Consider the following 22,071-nt stretch of genomic DNA (forward strand, 5'->3'; position numbering starts at 1 on the left):
TTTTTTGTTTTTGTTTTTTTTAATAATTTTTTTTTTTACATTTATTTATTTTTGAGAGACAGAGCACAAGTGGGGAGGGGCAGAGAGAGAAGGAGACACAGAGTCTGAAGCAGGCTCCAGGCTCTGAGCTGTCAGCACAGAGCCCAGCGCAGGGCTCAAACTCCCAATGAGATCATGACCTGAGCCGAAGTCGGATGCTTAACTGACTGAGCCACCCAGGCACTCCTCACCTGTTTGTTTTTTACATTTTGTCTGTTTTTCATTTCTAGTGTTTCTATTTGATTCTTGAGTTTTCATCTCTCTGCTAAATTTTCCATCATGTATGTTATCTGCCTTTTCTTTTTTTTAACGTTTATTATTGACAGACAGAGAGACACAGAGCGTGAGCAGGGGAGGGGTAGAGAGAGGGGGAGACATAGAATCTGAAGTAGGCTCCAGTCTCTGAGCTGTCAGCATAGAGCCTGATGCAGGGCTCGAACTCACAAACTGTGAGATCATGACCTGACCTGAAGTCGGTTGCTTAACCAACTGAGCCACCCAGGCTCTCCTTGCCTTTCTTTCCTTCTGATAGGACTTTTGTGTAGAAGAGTCTTTATAGTAATGGTGGCGGGGATCAGTCTGGGCAGGATTTGGGCTGTACTGTGGATACCCTCCATACTCCCCAGCCTTCATATTCAGTAGATTCCTTGTGTCTGGGTGGATTGGTTTTCCAGAGGGCTCTTAATGTCTGCTCTCCCTTCTGCTTTAGATCTTCCCTTTGGGCCATTCTTCAGAGAGTGTCTCTTGCAGATGTCCTAGAGTGTGTGGGCTTCACAAGTGCATCTGTCCCGCCTCCAGCTGGAGTTGTGGATCCAACACCCGGGGGTTTTCACCAGTGCCCTAAAGGCTCCTGGTGTGTGCCTCCTTGGAGGCGGTTGGCATGGGAAACTGGGAGCAAGCTGACTAGAAGCCAGCCAGTTGAGGGGCACCTGGGTGGCTCAGGCGGTTAAGCGTCCGACTTCAGCTCAGGTCATGATCTCATAGTTTATGGGTTTGAGCGTCAGGCTCTGTGCTGACAGCTCAGAGCCTGGAGCCTGCTACTGTTTCTGTGTCTCCCTCTCTCTCTTCCTGTCCCCCACTCGTGCTCTCTCTCAAAAATAAAAAACATTTTTTTTAATTTTTATTTTTGATAGAGAGAGAGAGAGACAGAGCACAAGGAGTGGGGGACAGAGAGAGAGGGAGACACAGAATCCAAAGCAGTCTCCAGACTCTGAGCTGTCGCACAGAGCCCGATGTGGGACTCGAACTCATGGACTGTGAGATCATGACCTGAGCTGAAGTTGGATGCTTAACCGACTGAGCCACCCAGGCACCCCCAAAAATAAAAAACATTTAAAAAATTGAAAAAAAAAAAAAAAGGCCAGCCAGTTGAGGTGATTGGTTTGAGGAGCATATTTGGCTTTCTCTGCTGGTTCCTGCCCTGGAAGTGTGGAAGGAAAAGCAGGGAAGCTGGCAGTCATTGACCAAATCCTGAATGTTCTGGGCTGATTGCTGCAGAAGTGGTGGGTCAGAGCTCTGTTGTCATGTATGGCTGGCCATTGTTGTGTATTTAGCTTCTTAGATATATCAAATCATGAGGCATATGGTGTCACTTTGCCCTGATGTTGGTGACATTAACTTTGATCCCTGGATTAAAGTTATGCCTGCCAGATTTTTCCACTGTGAAGTTCCGCTTTTTCCCTTTTTTAAATTAATAAATAATATGTGGAGAGATACTTTGAAACTATGTAAAATTCCTGTTCCTCATCAAACTTGTACCCACTGCTGTTAAGCATGTATTGGCAATTTTCTAACTCTTTCATTTCTTCCATATTTACTAGTTGGCATTCTTTTGTAAGGAAAAGCATTCCCCTTTCCCCCATTGATTAATTTCTTTATTTGTATTAGAATGCACTCTTGGATTTTTATTACATTAGCTGGGTTATAATTCATCAGTACCATTATTTTTATGCTTAATTTGATCCATTTATGCTGGCTTTTTAAAAAAATATTTATTTAATTTTGAGAGAGACATAGTGTGAGTGGGGAAGGGGCAGAGGGAGATGGAGACACGAATCTGAAGCAGGCTCCAGGCTCTAAACCATCAGCACAGAACCCGATGCAGGGTTCGAACACAAAAGCAGTGAGATCATGACCTGAGCCGAAGTCAGATGCTTAACTGACTGAGCCGTCCAGGCGCCCCCCCTTTTTTTTGACGTTATTTATTGAGATACTGTAGGTTCAGATGCATTTAAAGGAAATAAGACAGAGAGATCCCTTATGCATTTTGCCTGATTTACCCAAATGGGAACATTTTGCAAAACTATAGTATAATATCACAGCCAGGATATTGACTTGGACACAATCCACTGACTTACTCAGACATCTCTAGTTTTACTTGTACTCATTTGTGTGTGTGTGTGTGTGTGTGTGTGAGAGAGAGAGAGAGAGAGAGAGAGAGAGAGAGAGAGCGCTATAGAATTTTATTACTTGTGTAGGTTCCTGTAATAGTCAAGATATGAGTAGTTCTAACATCATAAAGATCCTCCCTATTATTCCTTTATAACCATACCCACTTGTGGTAGAATTCTCCAGTGAAACCATTGGGCCTGAGATTTCTTTTGCAGGGAGTTTTTAAATTATGGATTCAACTTATTTGATGGTTATAAGACAGTTTGGATTGTCTGTTTCATGTTGAGTGAATTTTTGATAGTTTGTGGTTTTCAAAGAATTGATTCATTTCTTGTAAGTATTCAAATTTATGAGCATAGAGTTATACATAATATTCTCTTATTAACCTTCTTATGGTTGCAGGATTTATAGTAATAATACCTGTTTCATTCTTGCTCTTGGTAATCTGTGTTTCTCCCATTTTGATTTTGTCAGTCTTGGGAGAGGTTTATCGATTTGGTTGATTTTCTTAAAGAAGCAGCTTTTTGATTCATTGATTTTTCTCTTTTTTCCATTTCACTTGATTATTGCTCTTTATTATTTCCTTCTGTTTGCTTTCTTTTTCTAGTTCATCTTGTACTCTCTGGACTCAAACTTTTTTCAAAGAGCCTTAAAGGACCTAGGCACTAGTTATGCTCATGACTTTCATGCCCTTTCAGTGAACAGAGCTAAGACGTGTGTGTGTGTGTGTGTGTATGTGTGTGTGTGTGTGTGTGTATTTTGGATATAGATCTTTGATACTAATTTAGTTGTTTTAATGATTATGGACATACTCAAGTTTTCTGGCTCTTTTTGAGTCAATTTGGTAAGTCCTATTTATCTATGGCATTGCCTATATGTCTACATTTTCTAATTCATTTTTGTACATATAATTCTCTCTGCATTCTCTTAAGATTTTTGAAACATTCATGTTTATTATTATGACCTTCTTTTTATTCCTTTTGTTTTTTTAATATTTATTTTTGAGACAGAAAAAGACAGAGTATGAGTAGGGGAGGGGCAGAGAGAGAGGGAGACACAGAATCTGAAGCAGGCTCCACGCTCTGAGCTGTCAGCACAGAGACCAACGTGGGGCTCAAACTCACCGCGAGATCATGACCTGAGCCTGAATCAGACACTTAACTGACTGAGCCATCAGGCTCCCCTGGTTCCTAATATTTATGCTTTCCTCCTTTTTCGTTGATTAGTCTTATGGAAGATTTGACTCTTTGATTCATCTTTGTAAATAACCAGCTTTGGATAGTAACTGATTGTCATTGTTGTGTATATGTTTTCTGTGCTATTATTTTCTGCTGTCAATTTCTATCCTTTTACTTTTGTTAAGTTTACCCTTTTCTTTTTCCATCTTCTAGAGTTAGATCCTTATCTCCTTAATTTTTAGTTTTTTCCAACATAAGGCATTTAAAGTTTAGTTTCCCTGTATGCAAAGTTTTCCCTTAAATGCAAGTTTCATGAATTTGTACATATGTATAACCACTTCCCAAATCAAGATGTGGAATATTCCCAACCTCCAGAAGATTCTTCCTATCCCTAACTAGTCAGTATATTTCTCCTTTCCAGGAAGTCATTCCCATGTTCTTTTGTTAGAATTTTTGTTACTGTTCCATATGTGCTTAAACTCTTGGATTGTTCAGGTCTGTTTTGGTTGCATGATACACCAATTGTTAAAAAGAGATATATTTTGAATCTCTCACTGTGGATGCGGATTTATCCATTCTTCCCTGATGATTCTCTAATTTTAGCTTTATTTGTCTTGAGATCATGTTACTGGGGGCATAAGTATTCATAATTATTATATCTTTTTGATGAATTGAACCTCTTTATCATGATGTTAACAATCCCTTTTTATCCATAGTAGTTTTTCTTAGCTTTGCTTAAAGTCTTACTTCTTTTCTAGTGGTAGCTACAAAATGGTGTTAAGAGGCTTAATAGATAGCCAGACTAAATCCAGATTTGGCTTTGGGCAATTTCTTGAGCTCTGTCCTTGGGTTCCACATTAGGAACCAGGGGGTAGTAGAGCACCCACCTCACTGTGTTGTTGGGAGAGATAGTTAGCATATGCTCAGTGCAAAGAATAGTCCTTGCATAGAGAAAGCTCTCAATATATATGAACTATTTTTATTATTACATAATATTTTTGTTCTAGCTTCCTTTTAATGTCTTTTTGTACTCTTTTAATTAAGTCTTCAAGTTGATTTTAGCACCTTGTTCTGTGCTCTTTACCCAGAATTTTGCTTGTTTTTTTTAAATCTTTTACTGACTCATATGAGATTAATCAACTTTTCTCTAGTCTCTTTTTTTCTTATACTGGTTCAGAAATTATATCTGCCTTTCCTGTTAGTGGTTATCCTTACATTTTTAAAGGGCATAATTGATTTGTTTTTTAAATCTAAAGACAGTGCCTCTAACTTCCACCTGGTTAATACAAAGACCTTATATTGCTTTAGCTCTAGTTGGTCCCCAGCTTCAAGTATGGGTATACATGTTGTCTGTTACTTTTGTTTTACATTTCTTTTATTTTTTTTATGCTTATTTTTGAGAGAGAGAGAGAGAGAGAGAGAGGGAGAGAATCCCAAGCAGGCTTGGCACTGTCAGCATACAGCCAGAAATGGGGCTTAATCCCATGAACCGTGAGATCATGACCTGATCTGAAGTCAAGAGTCAGATGCTTGAGGCACCTGGGTGGCTCAGTCTGTTTAGTGTCTGACTCTTGATCTCGCCTCAGAACCATGATCTCATGGTTCATGAGGTGGAGCCCCCCACACTGGGCTCTGCGCTAACAGCATGGAGCCTGCTTGGGATTCTCTCTCCTCCTCTCTCTCTGCCCTTCCCCTGCTTACATGTGTAAGCTCTCCCTCTTTCTCTCTCAAAATAAATAAACTTTAAAAAAAGAGGGGCGCTTGGGTGGCTCAGTCAGTTAAGCTCTGACTTCAGCTCAGGTCATGGTCTCGCGGTCTGTAGGTTTGAGCCCTGCATTGGGCTCTGGGCTTACAGCTCAGAGCCCGGAGCCTGCTTCGGATTCTTCTTCTGATTCTCTCTGCCCCTCCCCTGCTGGCTCTCTTTTTCTCTCTCTCAGAAATAAACAAACATTAAAAAAAAAAAAAGAGAGAAAAGAGTTGGTCGCTTAACCAACTGAGCCACCCAGGCACCCCTGTTTCAACACTTCTTAAATGAATCACTTGTTGTTTTATGAAGTTAGCATTTATATATATATTTGCTCATATGTTTATCAGTTTCTTATTTATTATTTCCTCTTGCACCCCACTTCTTTCTGCGTTTGGCTTTTTATCTCTCAAATGTATTCTTCAGCAGCTCTTTGAGAAGAGGTTGTGTTGTTAGTGTTACACTCTGTTACTCTCTGTGTGAAAAGTCTGTAATTTTTGCCTCCAATCCTGAATGTTAGTTTATCTGGGTATAGATTTGTAGGTTAACAGTTACTTTTTCTCAAAACTTTGAAGATGTTATTTTATTGTTTCTGCCTGTCCTTGTTCTGAACTGTTGTATACCTTTCCTTGGTTTTCCTTGTAGGTGCATTATAAATTTTAAAACTTATTACTTGCTATGAGCACCCCATCCAGGTGGCCAGGGGCCCCAGTGTAATAAGGTTGGCCTCTGCCATAAGTTCCCATTCTTGTCCTTCCCTGTCTGTGACCTAGTGACGTTTCAAATGCCCCAGTGAAATCCCCTCATGCTTTTACTTGTGTTCTCTGCCCTGACCCCCAGTAAAGCTCTTGCTGTGGGTCCTCGCTCCTTCTCTGCTCCCCACCCACTTGGTTGAGCAGCACTCTTGGTGCTCTTCCTGTGTGATCCCTCTTGGCATGCAAGGACTCTGTCGGTTCAGGACCTATGAGTATAATACTCTTTGTTTTCCTGTGCCTCCCTTGTCGCTTCTCTTGTGGCCACACCTGACTGGCCTACCTAAAGGAACACAGAACAGTAGGTAATCTTCATCTCTCTTGTTGCTTTTGAGAGTTTCTCTTTGTTGATACACTGAGATTTCATCACACTGTTATTGATTTATTTTTATTTGTCCTTTTAGGACCCCTGGGAATTTATGTGTTTGATTAATTATGGAAAGATCTCAGCCATCATTTTTTTTAAACATCTTTATCGAGATAAAATTCACACACAGTAAAACCTTGGTTTGCAAGCATAATTTGTTCCAGAAACATGCTCGTAATCCAAAGCACTGTATATCAAAGTATATTTCCCCATAAGAAATCATGGAAACTCAGGTGATTTGTTCTGCAACCCAAAAATATTCATATAAAAATTATTACAATACTATAATATAGTACAGAATAATAAAACACAGAATATAAAGAAAAATAAATTAACCTACACTTACCTTTGAAAACTTTCATGGCTGGTGTGAGGGAGACAGGAGAGAGGAGGGTTATCATGTAAGATAACTTTCATTATCACTAACGGAATCACTGTTATCCGTTCCCTCAATGGAATCTTTTTCTGCATGGGAACCATTGCATATGCTCGCACAGATGTTGACTACAGTACAGTATTAATAAACTCTTGTCATATACTGTGTTTAATGTAACTGGCAATAAGGCAGGAGAAGAAAGGGTCTGTATCTGCAGGCAGCCTGACCTAGAATGAAGCAAGGCATTCCTAAGCATATTCTTGTATGGAAAAGCAAAGGACTGTCCATAGGTGCTTTGAAGTGACAAAAAATACAGTAGTGCCAGTGCGGGCACCTTCCAACATTCTGAAAAATCACCGATTACTGCAAACACCACGGCCTGAGACCGAGTGTCTGAGCATAGGATATGATCACCCACAATCCTGCAGGGAGAGAAAGAGCTAGAAGAACCATTGACTCTTTGTGATCATGTGACATTCAGTATCGTATTGCAAGTTATCATTTGTTTATCAAGTTAAAATTTATTAGAAATGTTTGCTAGTCTTGTGGAACACTCGCAAAACAAGTTACTCTCAATCCAAGATTCTATACCTTACAATTCCCCCATTTAAAGTATACCATTCAGCACTTTAGTTTATTCACAGGTAAGTGCAACTATAACCACTAATTCCATGTACGTATACATATGCATTTTGCCATATATATTTTATTCAGATCGATGCAAGGTTCATTTCAGTGATATGTGAAATGTTACCTCTGTATAACTCCATTTCCTTTCCCTTTTTCTATAGTAATACTATTACATACATTAGGTCTGTTAGTGTTACAAACCAACAATACGTGGTTATTAATTATCACCTCCAGTCATTTTAATTTTTTTTTTAATGTTTTTTTTTTTTTATTTTTGCAACAGAGAGAGACAGAACATGAGCAGGGGAGGGCCAGAGAGAGAGGGAGACACAGAATCGGAAGCAGGCTCCAGGCTCTGAGCTGTCAGCACAGAGCCCGATGCGGGGCTCGAACCCACAGACTGTGAGATCATGACCTGAGCCGAAGTCGGACGCTTAACCGACGAGCCACCCAGGCGCCCCACCCAGTCATTTTATTAGCCCACAGCAGCTTTGCTTCCACACACCTCCTTTGGGCTTTATTGGCAAACACATACATTACATTTCTATACGTTAGAAGCCCAATACAACATTATATAAAGACAGTATTTTATAGAATTGCCTTTTCAGTCAGTTAAGAGGAAAAAAATACTCATTTATATTGTCTTTCATAATTACATAATTATCTTTTCTGGTGCTTTTTTTTTTTTTTTTTTTTGTATGGACTCAAATTCTTCTCTGAGGGTCACTTGCTTTTAGCCTGAAGAACTTCCCTTGGGGGGGGTGTTAAAAAAATGGCTTCCTTTGGTATTTCTTGTAAGGTGAGTGTGAAAGCAACAAATTCTCTCGGGTCTTGTCTCTCTGGGGAAAGTCTTTATTTTGCTGTCAAGTTTGGAAAGCTGGGTTTGCTGGATATGGGATTCTTAGTTGACGGTTTTTTCTTTGAGCACCATTGTTCTGTTACCCACTGCCTTCTTGCCTCTGTTCTTTCTGCTGAGAAGTCAGCTGTTAGTCTTCTGAGGGTCCCCTTATCAGTAACAAGTCATTTCTGGTTTGCTGTTTTTAAGATTTTCACCGTTTCTCCAGCGTTAGCACTTTTACTATGATGTGTCGGATGTGTTTAGGTTTTGTGCATTTATCCAACTTGGAGTTTGTTATGCTTCCTACATATATAGGTTTTATTTTTCAATGAATTCGTCAGGTTTTCAGCCCTTATTTCTTCAGATATTTCTTCTTTTTCCACTCTCTTCTCTTTCTGGTACTTTAGTTTTGTCTGTGGTGGTGCACTTGATGGTGTCCTGCATTTCTCTGAAGGCTGCTCATTTTTCTTCATTCTTTTTCTCTTCTAGCAGAGAACAATTCTACGTGAGTTTCTTGCCCTGAAAATTTCTGACCACATGAGTTATGTAGATTTCTGACCACATGAGTTATGTAGCCAGTCTTAAAGTGAGGCACAGCCCCTGGTTGTGGGATTTCTGATGAGTTTTTCTAGACATCTCTATTCCATTTAGACACTGAAACAGACTTCTTATGTCCCTTTGCTTTTCACCGAGCATGTATCTTTTGGAGAACTGCCCCTGCCTCATCACTCATCCCTTCCCCCAGGCATCTGTTGTGTCTGCTTGCTGACTTTGGAAGAAAAAGTCTGACTTCTCAACTCCCTCTTGTCTCTGGCCATGGCTATTTCTCTTCCTCTAGCCCCAGGTCAGCTCTGCATACAGTTCAATGTGTCTGCCTTAGGACTGGTGAACTGTCTTCACAAGCAGAACCAGCAGCTTCTCGGGAGACTCATTTGAGACACATTCTCAAATGTGTCACAAAATGGTTAATAGACACGGCAGCTGCCATCTTAAAGTTGAGGAAGCCTCTAAGTAAACTGCTTAGGCAAACACTTAAAAGCAAATCCTTCTCCATGGGCTTTTCCCCGGAATCTAGCACTCTTCTCTCTCATAGCTGTCTGGGCTCATGGCCAGGTGTGCTTTGTCCTAATAGTGAGCTGTAGTGACCTTTCTCAGATAGCCACTCCCTGCGGCCATGGGGCAGACTCACACACTCCAGCACTGGGAGGGCTCCCAGGTTGATCTTGCCAACTCCTCTGTTGTCATCTGCCCCCCAGGTGGAGAGAGTCAGGGCTCCTGCTGATAATGCATATGTAATAGGCATGTGTGTGTTTGGTTTGTTGCAGGTCAAACATGTGTTGACATCAAGGACAATGTGGTGGATGAAGGGTTCTATTTCACCCCCAAAGGAGACGACCCATGCCTGAGCTGCACCTGCCACGGTGGGGAGCCTGAGATGTGTGTGGCTGCCCTCTGTGAGAGGCCCCAGGGCTGCCAGCAGTACCGCAAGGACCCCAAGGAGTGCTGCAAGTTCATGTGCCTGGACCCAGGTGAGACTGATGGTGGGTCACGAGTCAGCCTCCCTGTTCCAAGCTGGAGCCTACATGTATTTTTGCTTTCTCAGTGGTGGGGACTTATGAGAGCTCATGGCACATGGCATAGCAGCAGTGGCAGCATTTGTTCACAGAACTGGCCAATTACTCTTGTGGGCATGTGTGTGTCCTATGACCCAGCTTCCTCTAACTGCCACCTCTCAAGTTGGCTCATGTCAGCTCTCAGGTAATAGGTATTGTGCACCAGTGAACTTGAACTTGAGTGTGAGTGTCTGTTCATGAATCATTTGTAAATGATAGCTTCAGACCTGGCATGTCTTTCTCAAGACTTATGTCCCTACTTGAGCTCTTTCTTGGCTATGGTGATCTGGAGGATAATGACACTTTTTACTGCTTATAGTCCTCGATTTTTACTGTTAAAATCTTCAAGAAAAAGATTAAATATTATTCTCAATTTCAAGAGAAAACTCCTTTCTACCAGGTGGTGCTTTGTGGTTAGACACTATGTAGGCATGTGGTCTCTGGATAACCCTCTTCCTTCCTTTTCCACGCACACACACACTAAAGAGCAACAGATAGCAACGTAATCTGTAGGACCATGAGTGGGCATCACACTCCATACAGCATGCTGGATTGTTCTCCACACCAGTGCAGTTGGCATCTCTGTAAATTCATGATCTTAAGAGAAATGTAAATCAAAAGCATGAATTTGTTTTTTATCTTGGCTGCTGCAATATGAGAGAGCAGGGACTTGTGGCCGTTCCTGAGCTTGTGGACCCTGTAGATGAACAGCTTGGGCAGGGCAGGGAGGCCATCTCCAACCTCCAGGGCCCCTGTGAAGGAGATACTGGTTTGCCTAGTGCTGGTGCAACAGCTAGAGTTAGCCCATGAGGGCCACAACAACAAAAGCTCTCCTTGAGTAGAGAGCTGTCAATGTTCTGCATGCCAGGAAGGCTTCTGGGGAGAGGGCAAAGTAATGTCAGCGGTATCTGAGATTTAGCCAAATGGGGCACTCTGGCACACGTCCCAAACGTGCAATCAGATATGGAGCCATCAGGGAACATGGAGTTCAGTGAAAGTATACTTGGGCCTCCCTATCCCACATGGTAGATGCTACCTCTTGTGTAGGATGAATTCCTATGGGATTCTGACAAGCACCTATTCATTGTTTACCAGGTCTGTGTCCTGGCCACATCACTCTGAGCCTCCAACTCACTTATTTTCCACATGGGTCAAACTCTGGTTTTCACAAGTCACATCATCTGGACTTCTCATTCCATTTCTTAGGAGTCTACCAGTGTTGCCTTACCTCTCCATCCAAGCTTTGTAAGAATGATTAGACATATATAAGGCCTGTAGAGCCTAACCAACCCTGAGGACTTCTCAGCAGAGCAGGGCTTTCAAGGCCTCTGGATGAGACCATAGCTGCTGTAGGCCATTCTCCTGTGCTGCCAGAGCAGCTTATCCAGGGCCTCTCCTTGCCTCTTGCTTCAGCCTTACTTTTGCAGGCTCCTGACTGCTTCCCAGGTTGGAGCATTTTCTCCTGGGAAATGCCTGTATTCCAAAAAGGACAGAGACACTGCCACCCAAACTGGGGACTTTGGGAAAGTATCCCCTTCAATAAGGTAAGGATATCTGCTCTTATTCTGTTTAGGGTTGTTCAAGAGGTTAAGGGCAATGCCGAAAATGAAATGGTATCCAGACCAGAAGAGAAAAGTGAAATAATCTTTTTTAGTAGATGACATGATTGTCTGCATAGGAAATCCCGGAGGATCTACAGGAAAGATACCAAAACTAATAAGTGTCTTTAGCAGGGTCTCCAGATACAAGGTCAATATATAAAACTACATTGTTTTTATATATACTGCCTATGAACAGTTGGAAATTGAAATTTCTAAGAAAAGTACCACTTACAGTAGTACCAAAACCATGAAATCCTTGGTATAAACCCTACCAATATGTGCAGTCTGTATGCTACAAATCATAAAATACTGATGAAAGAAATCAAAGGTATAAATAAAAGGAGAGGTGTACCATGTTCATGGATCATAAGACTCAGTATCATTATACAGTTAATTCCCCCAAATTATCTATGGATACAGTGCAGTTCCAACCAAAATTTCAGCAGACTTTTGGCAGACATTGACAGACTGATTCTAAAATTTATGTAGAAAGGCAGAGGAATTAGAATAGCCAAAACAGTTTTTAATAAGTTGGAGGATTCATGGTACCTGATTTAAAACTTAGTATACAGTCCTGGTAAACAAAACATTGCAGTATTATCAAGAGATATATAGATCAGTGGACTCTAGAATAGAGTCTAGAAATAGTCCCACACTTATATGGTCAACTGATATTTGACAAAGGTACAAAAACAATTAAATAGAGAAAGGATAATCTTTCAACAAATGGTGCTGGAAAATTTGACATCCATATGCAAACATACACACACATATATACACATACATACCTGTAACTACACATTCTACTATGTATAAAAATTAACTTAAGGGGCACCTGGGTGGCTCAGTCAGTTAAGCATCTGACTCTTGATTTCGGCTCAGGTCATGATCGTGGTTCATGGGATCAAGCCCCACATCGGGCTCTGTGCTGACAGTACAGAGCCTGCTTGGGATTCTGTCTCTCCTTCTCTCTCTGCCCCTCCCCTGCTCTCCCATTCTCTCTCTCTCTCTCTCTTTCTAAATAAATAAATAAATAAACTTAAATTTAAAAATTTTTTTTAATTGACTCAAAATTCAGAAACTTCTAGAAGAAAATATAGGCTCTAAAAAAATAAAGTCTGTTAAAAGAAAACAAAAATCTTTGTGACCTTGGGATAGGCAACATTTATAGCTGACATCAAAAGCATGATCCAAAAAAGAAAAATTGATAAATTGGACTTCATCAAAATTGAAAACTTCTGCTTTTGAAAGTTGCTTAAGGTGTGGATGGAACTGGAGAGTGTGATGCTAAGTGAAATAAGCCATACAGAGAAAGACAGATACCATATGGTTTCACTCTTATGTGGATCCTGAGAAACTTAACAGAAACCCATGGGGGAGGGGAAGGAAAAAAAAAAAAAAAAGGTTAGAGTGGGAGAGAGCCAAAGCATAAGAGACTGTTAAAAACTGAGAACAAACTGAGGGTTGATGGGGGGTGGGAGGGAGGGGAGGGTGGGTGATGGGTATTGAGGAGGGCACCTTTTGGGATGAGCACTGGGTGTTGTATGGAAACCAATTTGACAATAAATTTCATATATTAAAAAAAAAAAAGTTGCTTAAGGAAATGAAAAGATGAGCCACCAGCAGAGAAAAAATATTTGCAAAACACAAGTCAGACAGAGTCTTGTATTCAGAGTATATAAAGACTCTACAAACCCCAATAATAAGAAAACAAACCACCCTATTAAAAAGTGGGGAGGGGTGCCTGGGTGGCTCAGTTGAGCATCCGACTCTTGATTTCAGCTCAGGTCATGGTCTCTCTCACAGTTTGTGGGTTCAAGCCCCACATTGGGCTCTGCACTGACAGTGCGGAGCCTGCTTGGGATTCTGTCTCTGCCTTTCTCTCTGCCCCACCCCCTCTTGCACCTAGACATGCTCTCTCTCTTTCTCAAAATAAATAAATAAACTTTTTTTTTTAAAGTGGGGAAAAGATTTAATATGACACTTCACCAAAGAAGACACATGATGGCAGCCAAACAGCTGAAAAGGTGTTCAACTGGTCACTAGGGAAACAAATTGAATGCACTTGGGCCACCACACCTAATGGAAGATGAAAATAACAGAATTGCCAGCTTTGTGGGTGGCTGAGGCACAGAGCAACTGGTGCTCTCCATTCCCGTCCTGCACTGGTGCCCTGGGGAAGCCTGGGGTCACAAGGCTCCCAAGAGGTGAGACGAGGTGCCCAGCAGAACAGCTGCCAGGAGCAGAGTCCACATTAGAATCCAGGGCATTGGCCTCTGATTCCTGCTGAGCTTCTGTTTCACCTGCCATCTCTGACGGAGATTTGAAACCATTAACCATGTAACCAAGCTCAGTGAAATGGTTAAGTTCCTGATCACTGAAGTTCTTCATGCACAGACTGGGCAGCTGCGTGAAAAGGACCTGGGATGACTCAAGCATCAGACAAAGGGCCAGGCCAGGTGAACTTCAGGGCACCTTCAGTTGCAACAGCATCTTCCCCAGCAAGACATGTCCTCTGGGGCCCAAGGGTTAACTAAGGACCAGTAGCCTGGAAGACAGAACACAGCCCCGTCTGGTACTGTCCAGAGCCCCATGGAGGGACCAGTTGTGGCGAGTCCCCAGGGATCTCTGGCTTCTGACCCTAGAACAGTGCTGTCATCTTTGTGTCTGACTGCAGGTGACTTTCTTCTAGGAGATGCTTCCTCCTTCCTGGTAATCATCATGGAGGAATGGTCAGGGACCTTGACTGTGTCCTTGGGTTTATTTTAGAAGTGATTAAGAGTCATTGCAAAGGGGCTGCTCCTTTAGGTGCTCCCTTGGGATCTCTGAGCTGACCACCAATTAATAGACATGTTAGTAGCCCCCTGGGCTGACAGACTTCCTCCCACAGACAGAGACAAAATGTTCCCTTGAGTCTGGAAGAGGATCAGAGGCACCAAAAAAAGCAGCTAATTGGTGAGAGAATGTATCATTTCCACATATTTACTTCCCAAGTGTTGTCAGCAATAAATGCAGCTTTGAGGGAAGCTTTCTGGCTCCCGTGGGAGGAGGGCAAGTGTGAGCTCTGACCATCTGCATTGGTATGGATTGATACAATAGTCGTTGGCCCTTACACCCACACAGAGTCCTGCTTCCAGTGGCTATAGGTCACTTCCTCGCTGTGCCTGCCCCCCTCCCTGCACTGAAGCCTCCCTGGCCTTCCCTCTGGGTTTGTGGAGGCAGGTGTTCCTGGGACCACTTCCTGGTTCTGCTCTTCTGTGACTTGGTGTGAGTGGCTCATCTCGTCTAGGTAGGAGCCCCTGGAGGTGTCCGTCACACGGTAGGCACTCAGCCACTGCAAGTTCTCTTCCCTCACCCCTCATCCCATGATCATCATCTCTGCCCTACCCACAGCAGCTCCATAGCAAGCACCTAACCAGCACCGGTGTGCGCCAGGGTAAGGCAGGGTGGAATTGTCAACATTTGGGGCCGAGTGCTGTGATGTGGGGCTTTCTTGTGCATAGCAGGATGTTGAGCAGCATCCCTGGCCTCTACCCACTAGATGCCAGTAGTGCCTCCACCCCTCAAGTGGTTGATGAAAAAGAGTCTCCAGGCATTGCCAAATGTTCCCTGGAAGTTGCAGAGTCGCCCAGGTGAGCATCCCTGGTCTAGAGTCCAGTGGCTTGGTCATATCTGCCCGATTTTGTACTCTATGGTTGGGGACACAGGGGCCCATAACACAGCACCCGCCAGCTTTTAGGCAGAAGGGGCGCATTGCCTGGCACTTAGGAGTGCTAGACTGGAAGGTAAAACATCTTTCCTGGCCCATGATTTGCTTCTCTCCTTTGATGTAACCACAGTATGCTTGACTTTCAGCTGTTTTCATTTTTCCCATCTCTCCTAAGACGTCAAGTGCAGGGAATCAGGAAGCAAGTTGCCTTTTCCACATAGATGCCTGGTGGTGGAGGGCTGTGGCCTTCCCGTAGCACTAAGCACTGGGGATCAGGCTCTCCTTTTCTGAGAACAGCCGATTTCTTTCCTCTCCTTGTAACAGATGGCAACAGCCTGTTTGACTCCATGGCCAGTGGGATGCGTCTGATCGTTAGCTGCATCTCCTCCTTCCTCATCTTGTCGCTTCTGCTTTTCATGGTCCACCGGCTTCGCCAGAGGCGCCGGGAGCGCATTGAGTCCCTGATTGGAGCAAACTGTGAGTGTGCTTGGCCCTACCTATAATAGCCACAGCGGGGGCCCTGCTCTGTGTCCTCTTTAGGGTGAGAGGGTACTGGAAGTAGGAAGGGGGGCAAGGGAACAGGCAAGAGGGTGTAGATGATAGGGGTGCCCTGGTGGGGTGTCCCTGTCCCACCCACTCACCTGCTGCTGGGCTGAGTGCACACCTGGGAAACTAGAGGAGCTGTCCTTGGGACCCAAAATCAGGCCGTGGATGTGTGGAGGGAGGGGTGCGCCCTCAGTGCCAGCTGCCCCCAGGCTCCCCGGCCCTCCAGACCTTGAAACAGGACAGGCAGCTGCCGCTGTATGTTTAGATAGTTGATGTTACCTTTTCTGACGGCCTGGACCATGAGCGGGGCCACCTGCCGTGGGCAGAGAGGGCAGAGCAGCAGACGCCCGTGACTGTCAGGCAGCTTAGAGTGTGACTTGGCCCTCCTCAGCCCAAGTTCACTGCAGCAAGAGAGTTCTCTGCTGTGGCCTGTGCCCTCCGTAGAGCTTCTGGAATCACCTTGTGTCAGTGAGCAAGCCGTGCTCCCTAGCGCCCAGTCCCCAGTCTGTGTGGGGAGCAGTGGGATGGGTACAGACCCTCCGGGGAGGGCCCCGAATCAAGGTGGTAGGAATACAAAGGGACTGTGCCAGCTGCAGTTGGGGGCCTCAGAGCACAGCCCTTCCACAGACCCTCAGTTTTCACCTAGTCATCTACAAAGACACTCGAGCTGGAGAGGTGTGGTGAGGACTGGGCGGTGCAAGTGGCAGGATGTCATGATGGGTTGCACATGGGTGAGGGGCAGGGACTTTCTGAAGGAGGGGGGTCCGCATCAGAGCTTCAGGGCTCTCATGTGGGCAGCTGGGCACACAAGTGTGACAGTCGGGATGTCAGATGCCGTGGGCCTCTGGGTGACTCAGCTGTTGCTCGTCTCTCCCTGCTGTTGCTCAGTGCACCACTTCAACCTCGGCCGGAGGATCCCCGGCTTTGATTATGGCCCAGACGGGTTCGGCACCGGCCTCACGCCCCTACACCTTTCTGACGATGGAGAAGGCGGCACGTTCCACTTCCACGACCCTCCTCCTCCCTACACCGCATACAAGTACCCAGACATCGACCAGCCTGATGATCCACCGCCGCCCTATGAGGCGTCCATTAACCCCGACAGCGTGTTCTACGACCCTGCAGGTGCTTCCCTCCCAGGGACAGGGAGCAGCACATCACTGGCCATCCTCTGTTTGCAGCCAGAGGCTCACTGGTCCTCCTCCCCAGTACACAGGACCCTGAACCTCCGCTTCTTTCTTGGCCTTCTGCTTCTTTTTGACTTTCCATTTAAGGTGGAACCACCTGTTGGTGGGCAGGCTCTTCCCAGGGTTGTACATGCAGATGACCGTGGGCAGTGGCCATGCTGCCCTTTGCCTTCCTCCCACGAACACCTGTTAGCAAGCAGCCCTTGGGGCACACTCAGCTGGGCAGTATGGAGAGATGGGGAGCCGGGTGTTGGCGGTTGTGGGGATAGGACTGGCCCAGGTCTTCCAGGTGCCTGCCCAGAGCCAACTGCTGGGTCACAAAGACACATGTGCATATGTGGTAATTGTTAGAGATGCCTTTGTGACATTCCTTCCCGTCTGTGAAATGGGAAGAAAGCACTGGTTCTGTGATGTTGGCCTTACTGCTTAAGTCTTTTGTCCATCTGCTCCTGTGGAAGATCATTCCTCACAGGTCTGTGTAGCACAGAGGGAATGCCAGGTTCCTCACCCATTGCCCAGCTTGTTCCTGTCCCTGATGTGCAGCTCAGGTGTCCCATCCCGTTTGCCTACATGTTAACACCCTCTAACACGCACACAACCCCCTGCGGTACGACAGCAGGCAGTGCCCCACTCCTTGCACTCCTTGCCTGGCTCCTTGCACACCCACACAGCACAGCAGAATGTGTGTTGTGGGGCCAGCGCCGCTGTGTTGTTGGGCCTGTTTGCTAGTACTGCTTCTCTGTGGTGTGCAGGCAAGACCTGGATTTGACCCCTGCACACACAGTTTGTCTCAGTCTGCCGTCCAGGGGGTCGGGGTAGAACAGGCTCCTGCCAGGGATGCTGCTGGGGGGTAGCGGGTCCCAGATGGCTGCATGGAGCAGGCTGTGAGGGAGCAGTTGCTCCCTGGGGCAGGTAACAGGACTGCTGAGGCTGGGGGGGAGCCAGCCAGGAAACAGGGGCCCCCATGCCTTGAGCTTTTGGAGAAAGCCGGAATAATAAGGAGCAGGCACGCTGAAAGGAATGGGCTGCCACAGAGCCTCCCTCAAACCAGAGATTTCTACAGACCCCGGTAAGGTTTGTGGAGCTGTCTGCTCTGGTCCTGTCTTCTACATTCTCATCCCCATATTCCAGCCACAGCACCTTTTCTGGGGGCTGTGTCCCGTTCCGCCTGCCCACATCCGGCCCAGTAACTCCCTTGTGTCACATGAGCCCTGCTTCAACCTCCAACAAGTCTGAGAGGACTTTCCCTCTCCCCCAACTTTGTTCCGCGGACTCTGTCAAAGCCTGTCCCTCCATATCACATTGCCATGGCTTGCTCACGACTGTACCCCTGCACCTTGCACCGGGCCAGGTGGCAAAAGTGGGGGGTGAGCACAGCTTCCCCCTCCTCCCACCACCGCGGGAGCATTCAGGCAGGAGAAGTAGCCCCTGGTTCTGTGCAGCCCACCATCTTCCCCCGTGCCAGGCCTGCCATCCTGCTGACTCCCTTTTGTCTCCCTGCAGACGACGATGCCTTTGAGCCAGCAGAGGCCAGGCCGCCAACCCCAGGAGATGGTGGCGGTGAAGGTGCATCACCCCGGCGCCTGGAGCACCCTATGCCTGCCACAGGGGCCTCTCTGGCAGACCTGGAAGACTCAGCCGACAGCAGCAGTGCCCTGCTTGTGCCCCCTGACCCTACCCAGAGTGGGAGCACCCCAGCGACAGAGGCGCTGCCAGGGGGCGGCCGCCACAGCCGCAGTTCCCTCAATACCGTGGTGTAGAGGATGGCCCAGCCCACGGCCCCAATGGGCAGAGAGCACCTTTTTGCTGACAAGAAAACACTGATCCCTGTGGGAGATGTGAGGGGCCCCCAAGTGAGTCTGGACCCAGCTGCACTGCCGCACACCCGCTGACGGCATGCATGTGCGAGTAGAGACCACACTGACCTCCCGAGGGAGCAAACACCTGCACCGAGTCTCCTTGAGAGCTCCAAAAACATGCTTAGCTTTGGGTCCCTGTCTTTTTCTTTCCAAACGGCAGAAGAATGACGAAGTTTGTTCAGACCACACGTTTCAGAAGTAGGGAACAAAGAAGGCACTGTGGGCACGGGTGGGAGTCAGACCACACCTGGCTTTGGTGGGCCTGCTCGCTGCAGCATGCCATCCAGAGGAGCCTGCCAACCAGCCACTGAGCCCTGGGGCTGCCATGTGTACCTCGCTAGCCACTGTTCAGGAGGGGCACTTCCAGGCACCACTGTGTTTGTGGACTGTCAGTATTGTCTGGGCGGTTGGTCTGCCTCAGGGTAGATGCCCTTGGAGGTTACTATAGTGGCCGCTCTGAGGATACCCCCCGGCCCAGCCATGAACATCAAGGGTGACCCTACCCTGGGTTGGGGGCTGGCCTGGGCCTCTGGTGCCCAAGACCCTCAGAGGGGGTCTTGGAAGGAAGTTGAACTCTCCACTCTGTCTTTCAAGCTGGGTCTCTGTGAAGCCCAGTTCTGTGCCAGGGGGCCCTGGCCCTACCCTGTCATTTTTCTCCCCAGCATTGCTGTGCATGGCTCCCTCAAGAGGCAACCCTGGAGCTGGGCCAAGGCCCCTAGCCACGCATGAGTGTCCTGGCCCTGGATCCTCCTCTGGGGGTTGGGGGCTAAGCCAGCCAGTCCACTACCCTCTGGAGCCCCCCACTCCTATTGAATTTGCTCGTGGGTCTGGTCTGCCCCCCCCACCCTATCTTGTTTGTGCCATAAAGGGTTGTTTCTTTGGGGGGAGGGGTGGCTGAAATTAATGCCCTGGGCTGTGTCCATCTCCTGAAAGTCCACTTGCACACCACCACCACTGAGCCGAGTGCCCAGTGGCCGCATGCCACCTTCCCATCCTCAGCAGCTCGGGGTGCTGGGTTCCCTGCCCAGGGGCCTTTTGACCAAGGGACCCTGTTGCCTGCTCCTGGGCAGTGGTCTTGTCTCCTGACACGGGGCTTTTAGCATTTCTGAGGTTTGGAGATTAAGCGGGTTCTGTGCGATTTTTAGCACATCCATATCTTTTCTACGTTGAATGTCTGGATCTTTTCTTTCTGTGTGTACGCGTGTGTCTGTGTGTGTGTGTGTACATCTGTGTCCAAGTTTTGCAGGTGGTGGCAGTATGCCAGAATTCGGCCTTGGATCCCCAGTTTCCCAGGCCAGCCATGGCATCTTTGGTGGCACTGAGGTGTGGCCAGGTCTGCACCTCTGCCCCTTGGCTGAGAGCATGGAGCCCTGCTCCTGGTCCCCCTTGTAGCTCTTCCAGACCAGCATGCAGTGACAGGAGGGTTGACTAGAAGTGGGTGTTTCTGTGGTGCTTTGTGGTGACAGACCTCGGTGGCACAGTCCAGTCCTAGGCATGTTCTCACACTCTCCCATTGGAAACCCATTGTGTTCTTCCAGTATGGAATGAGATTTTTGAGTTGCCCCACAGAACTGTCATCCCTTAAGCCGGCCAGAGGTGTGAATTTTGAACTGCCTGTCTAGGCTCGCAGGATCCAGAGTGCTGGAGGCAGGACTCAGGTGGGCTGCATGCCAAACAGGCCTGAGCTCCCCTTGCCATAGGGCTGATCCTTCAAGAATACACCCTGGGCACGTGTGCCCCACGTTGGCTGCTGAAGACAAAGCAGGAAGTGTGTTGTGCTTCCAGCGTGCTGGGCTCAGGGGAGCCGAGGTCTAGAGCAGCAGCCACAGGTCTTACTGGTGCCAGGTGAGTGTCCTGAGCGTGTCTGCTTTGGAGTGACTATCCCAGTGGAGCACATAGGGGCCTGACTTCAACAGCCCAGAGTCCTTCACAGCTCCCCTGTCTCTGGCCCAGGCCTCAGAACCATGTGTTGAGGACAGGGCAGTTGGCACAAGATGTCTGGGACTGGGGAGCTCCCTTTGGGGACCGAAGGACTGCTGGGGCCAATCAGGCATGCAGGAGGCATTGAGGAGGTGGCCTGAAGTATGGTGGGCCCGCTTCTGGACTGGCCAGGGTTCTGTCCCAGCACCAGGGTGCTCAGCCCACTGGGGTCCTTGGGCTGCACAGAGGCCTGCATGCCGTGTGTGCAGGAGCTGGTGCTTAGGAGTGAGCTCTGCTGGAGGGCGGTTGTGAGGGGAACAAGGTGGGAGAGCCGGGGTCTGCCTGGCTGCCCTTGGCCTCCTGTCCAATTGCCGCCCTTTGTTAAGTTCTAACTGCTCCAGGGTCTGATGAAGAATCCCAAGGCCAACCCGAGCTGGGACTCTTGTGCTCCTGTGATTGACTGGGCTCCCAGAGGTACAGGCCAGGCTCTTGGGAGGGGCCTCTTCCCCCAGGACCCGACTTACCTGGTGGAGGAAGGAGTTGATACTGTACATTGTCTCGATGCCTGTTTTTTATGTTCTCCTTTCACTAAGGGTTTTAGTTTGGGTTTATTTTTGGTTGGGTTGGCACTAATCCTTTTCTTAAGATGCTGTGAGAACCATTTCACCCAAATGCCAAATAAATTTGTGTTCTGGAAGAGGCGTGGTCAGTCCTTGGTGTGACCTAAGTTGTGATGGGAGACTCCAGCCAGGGTGGCTGAGATGGGTGGATGGAGGAGTTGGGGCATCCAGGTGAGCCAGGCTGGGGTGCAGGGCTCCAAGATGCTCCAGTGACCATGGTCCTTTCAATAATTTCCCAGTCTGTGATGGAGGAACAAAAGGGTGTCCAGGGGACTCAACCTCAGGTGGGTCCTTGTGCTCACCTTCCTAACCCAGCGTCCTGGCAGTCGGCTCCAGCCTGGGCAGGGGGATCCTGGGGGCCCGACAGGCGAGGGGCCAGGGTTAAAAAAGGAACAGGGAGTCCCTTGGTGTGGATAGGAGCTTCGAGGACAGCATCCCTCATTTATGAACATACCTGCTAGAATGGTGGTGGGGGTCCTGGGTGCCGTCAGCACTGCTGACAGCGCCCCTTCCCCAAAGTGGGGAGAGCCTGACCCTCTGGGGATTGAAGAAAGATACCCCCCCCTCCCCAGCCCACCCCACCTCCCTTCACATCACTGGCCCAATTATGCTCACATCCACAGGCACACACATGCTGGGTAAAGAGCTTTCCAGTGTTGCTTTCTCTCCCAGCTACACCAAGAGGCAGCAAAATCAGCTCC

The 22,071-nt window shown here is 47.2% G+C and overlaps 1 protein-coding gene across 4 annotated transcripts in view; it reads left to right on the top strand.

Moving 5' to 3' along the window:
• The window catches only part of DGCR2 (DiGeorge syndrome critical region gene 2), a 98,773-nt gene extending 77,326 nt beyond the window's left edge, over positions 1-21,447 (top strand). For 2 of the 4 annotated variants that reach the window (XM_042911239.1, XM_042911241.1), the window contains exons 7-12: positions 9,641-9,844; positions 11,342-11,472; positions 15,071-15,161; positions 15,563-15,715; positions 16,673-16,909; positions 18,475-21,447. In XM_042911239.1, coding sequence (XP_042767173.1) covers positions 9,641-9,844; positions 11,342-11,472; positions 15,071-15,161; positions 15,563-15,715; positions 16,673-16,909; positions 18,475-18,731 — 1,073 coding nt within the window. In that variant the 3' untranslated portion in view covers positions 18,732-21,447. The remainder of the gene's footprint in view (positions 1-9,640; positions 9,845-11,341; positions 11,473-15,070; positions 15,162-15,562; positions 15,716-16,672; positions 16,910-18,474) is intronic. The other 2 variants (XM_042911242.1, XM_042911243.1) reach the window with 1 other exon arrangement.
• Positions 21,448-22,071: the final 624 nt, after the last annotated feature.

This window comes from Panthera leo, chromosome D3 (genome assembly GCF_018350215.1).
Source record: "Panthera leo isolate Ple1 chromosome D3, P.leo_Ple1_pat1.1, whole genome shotgun sequence".
Classification (NCBI taxonomy): domain Eukaryota; kingdom Metazoa; phylum Chordata; class Mammalia; order Carnivora; family Felidae; genus Panthera; species Panthera leo.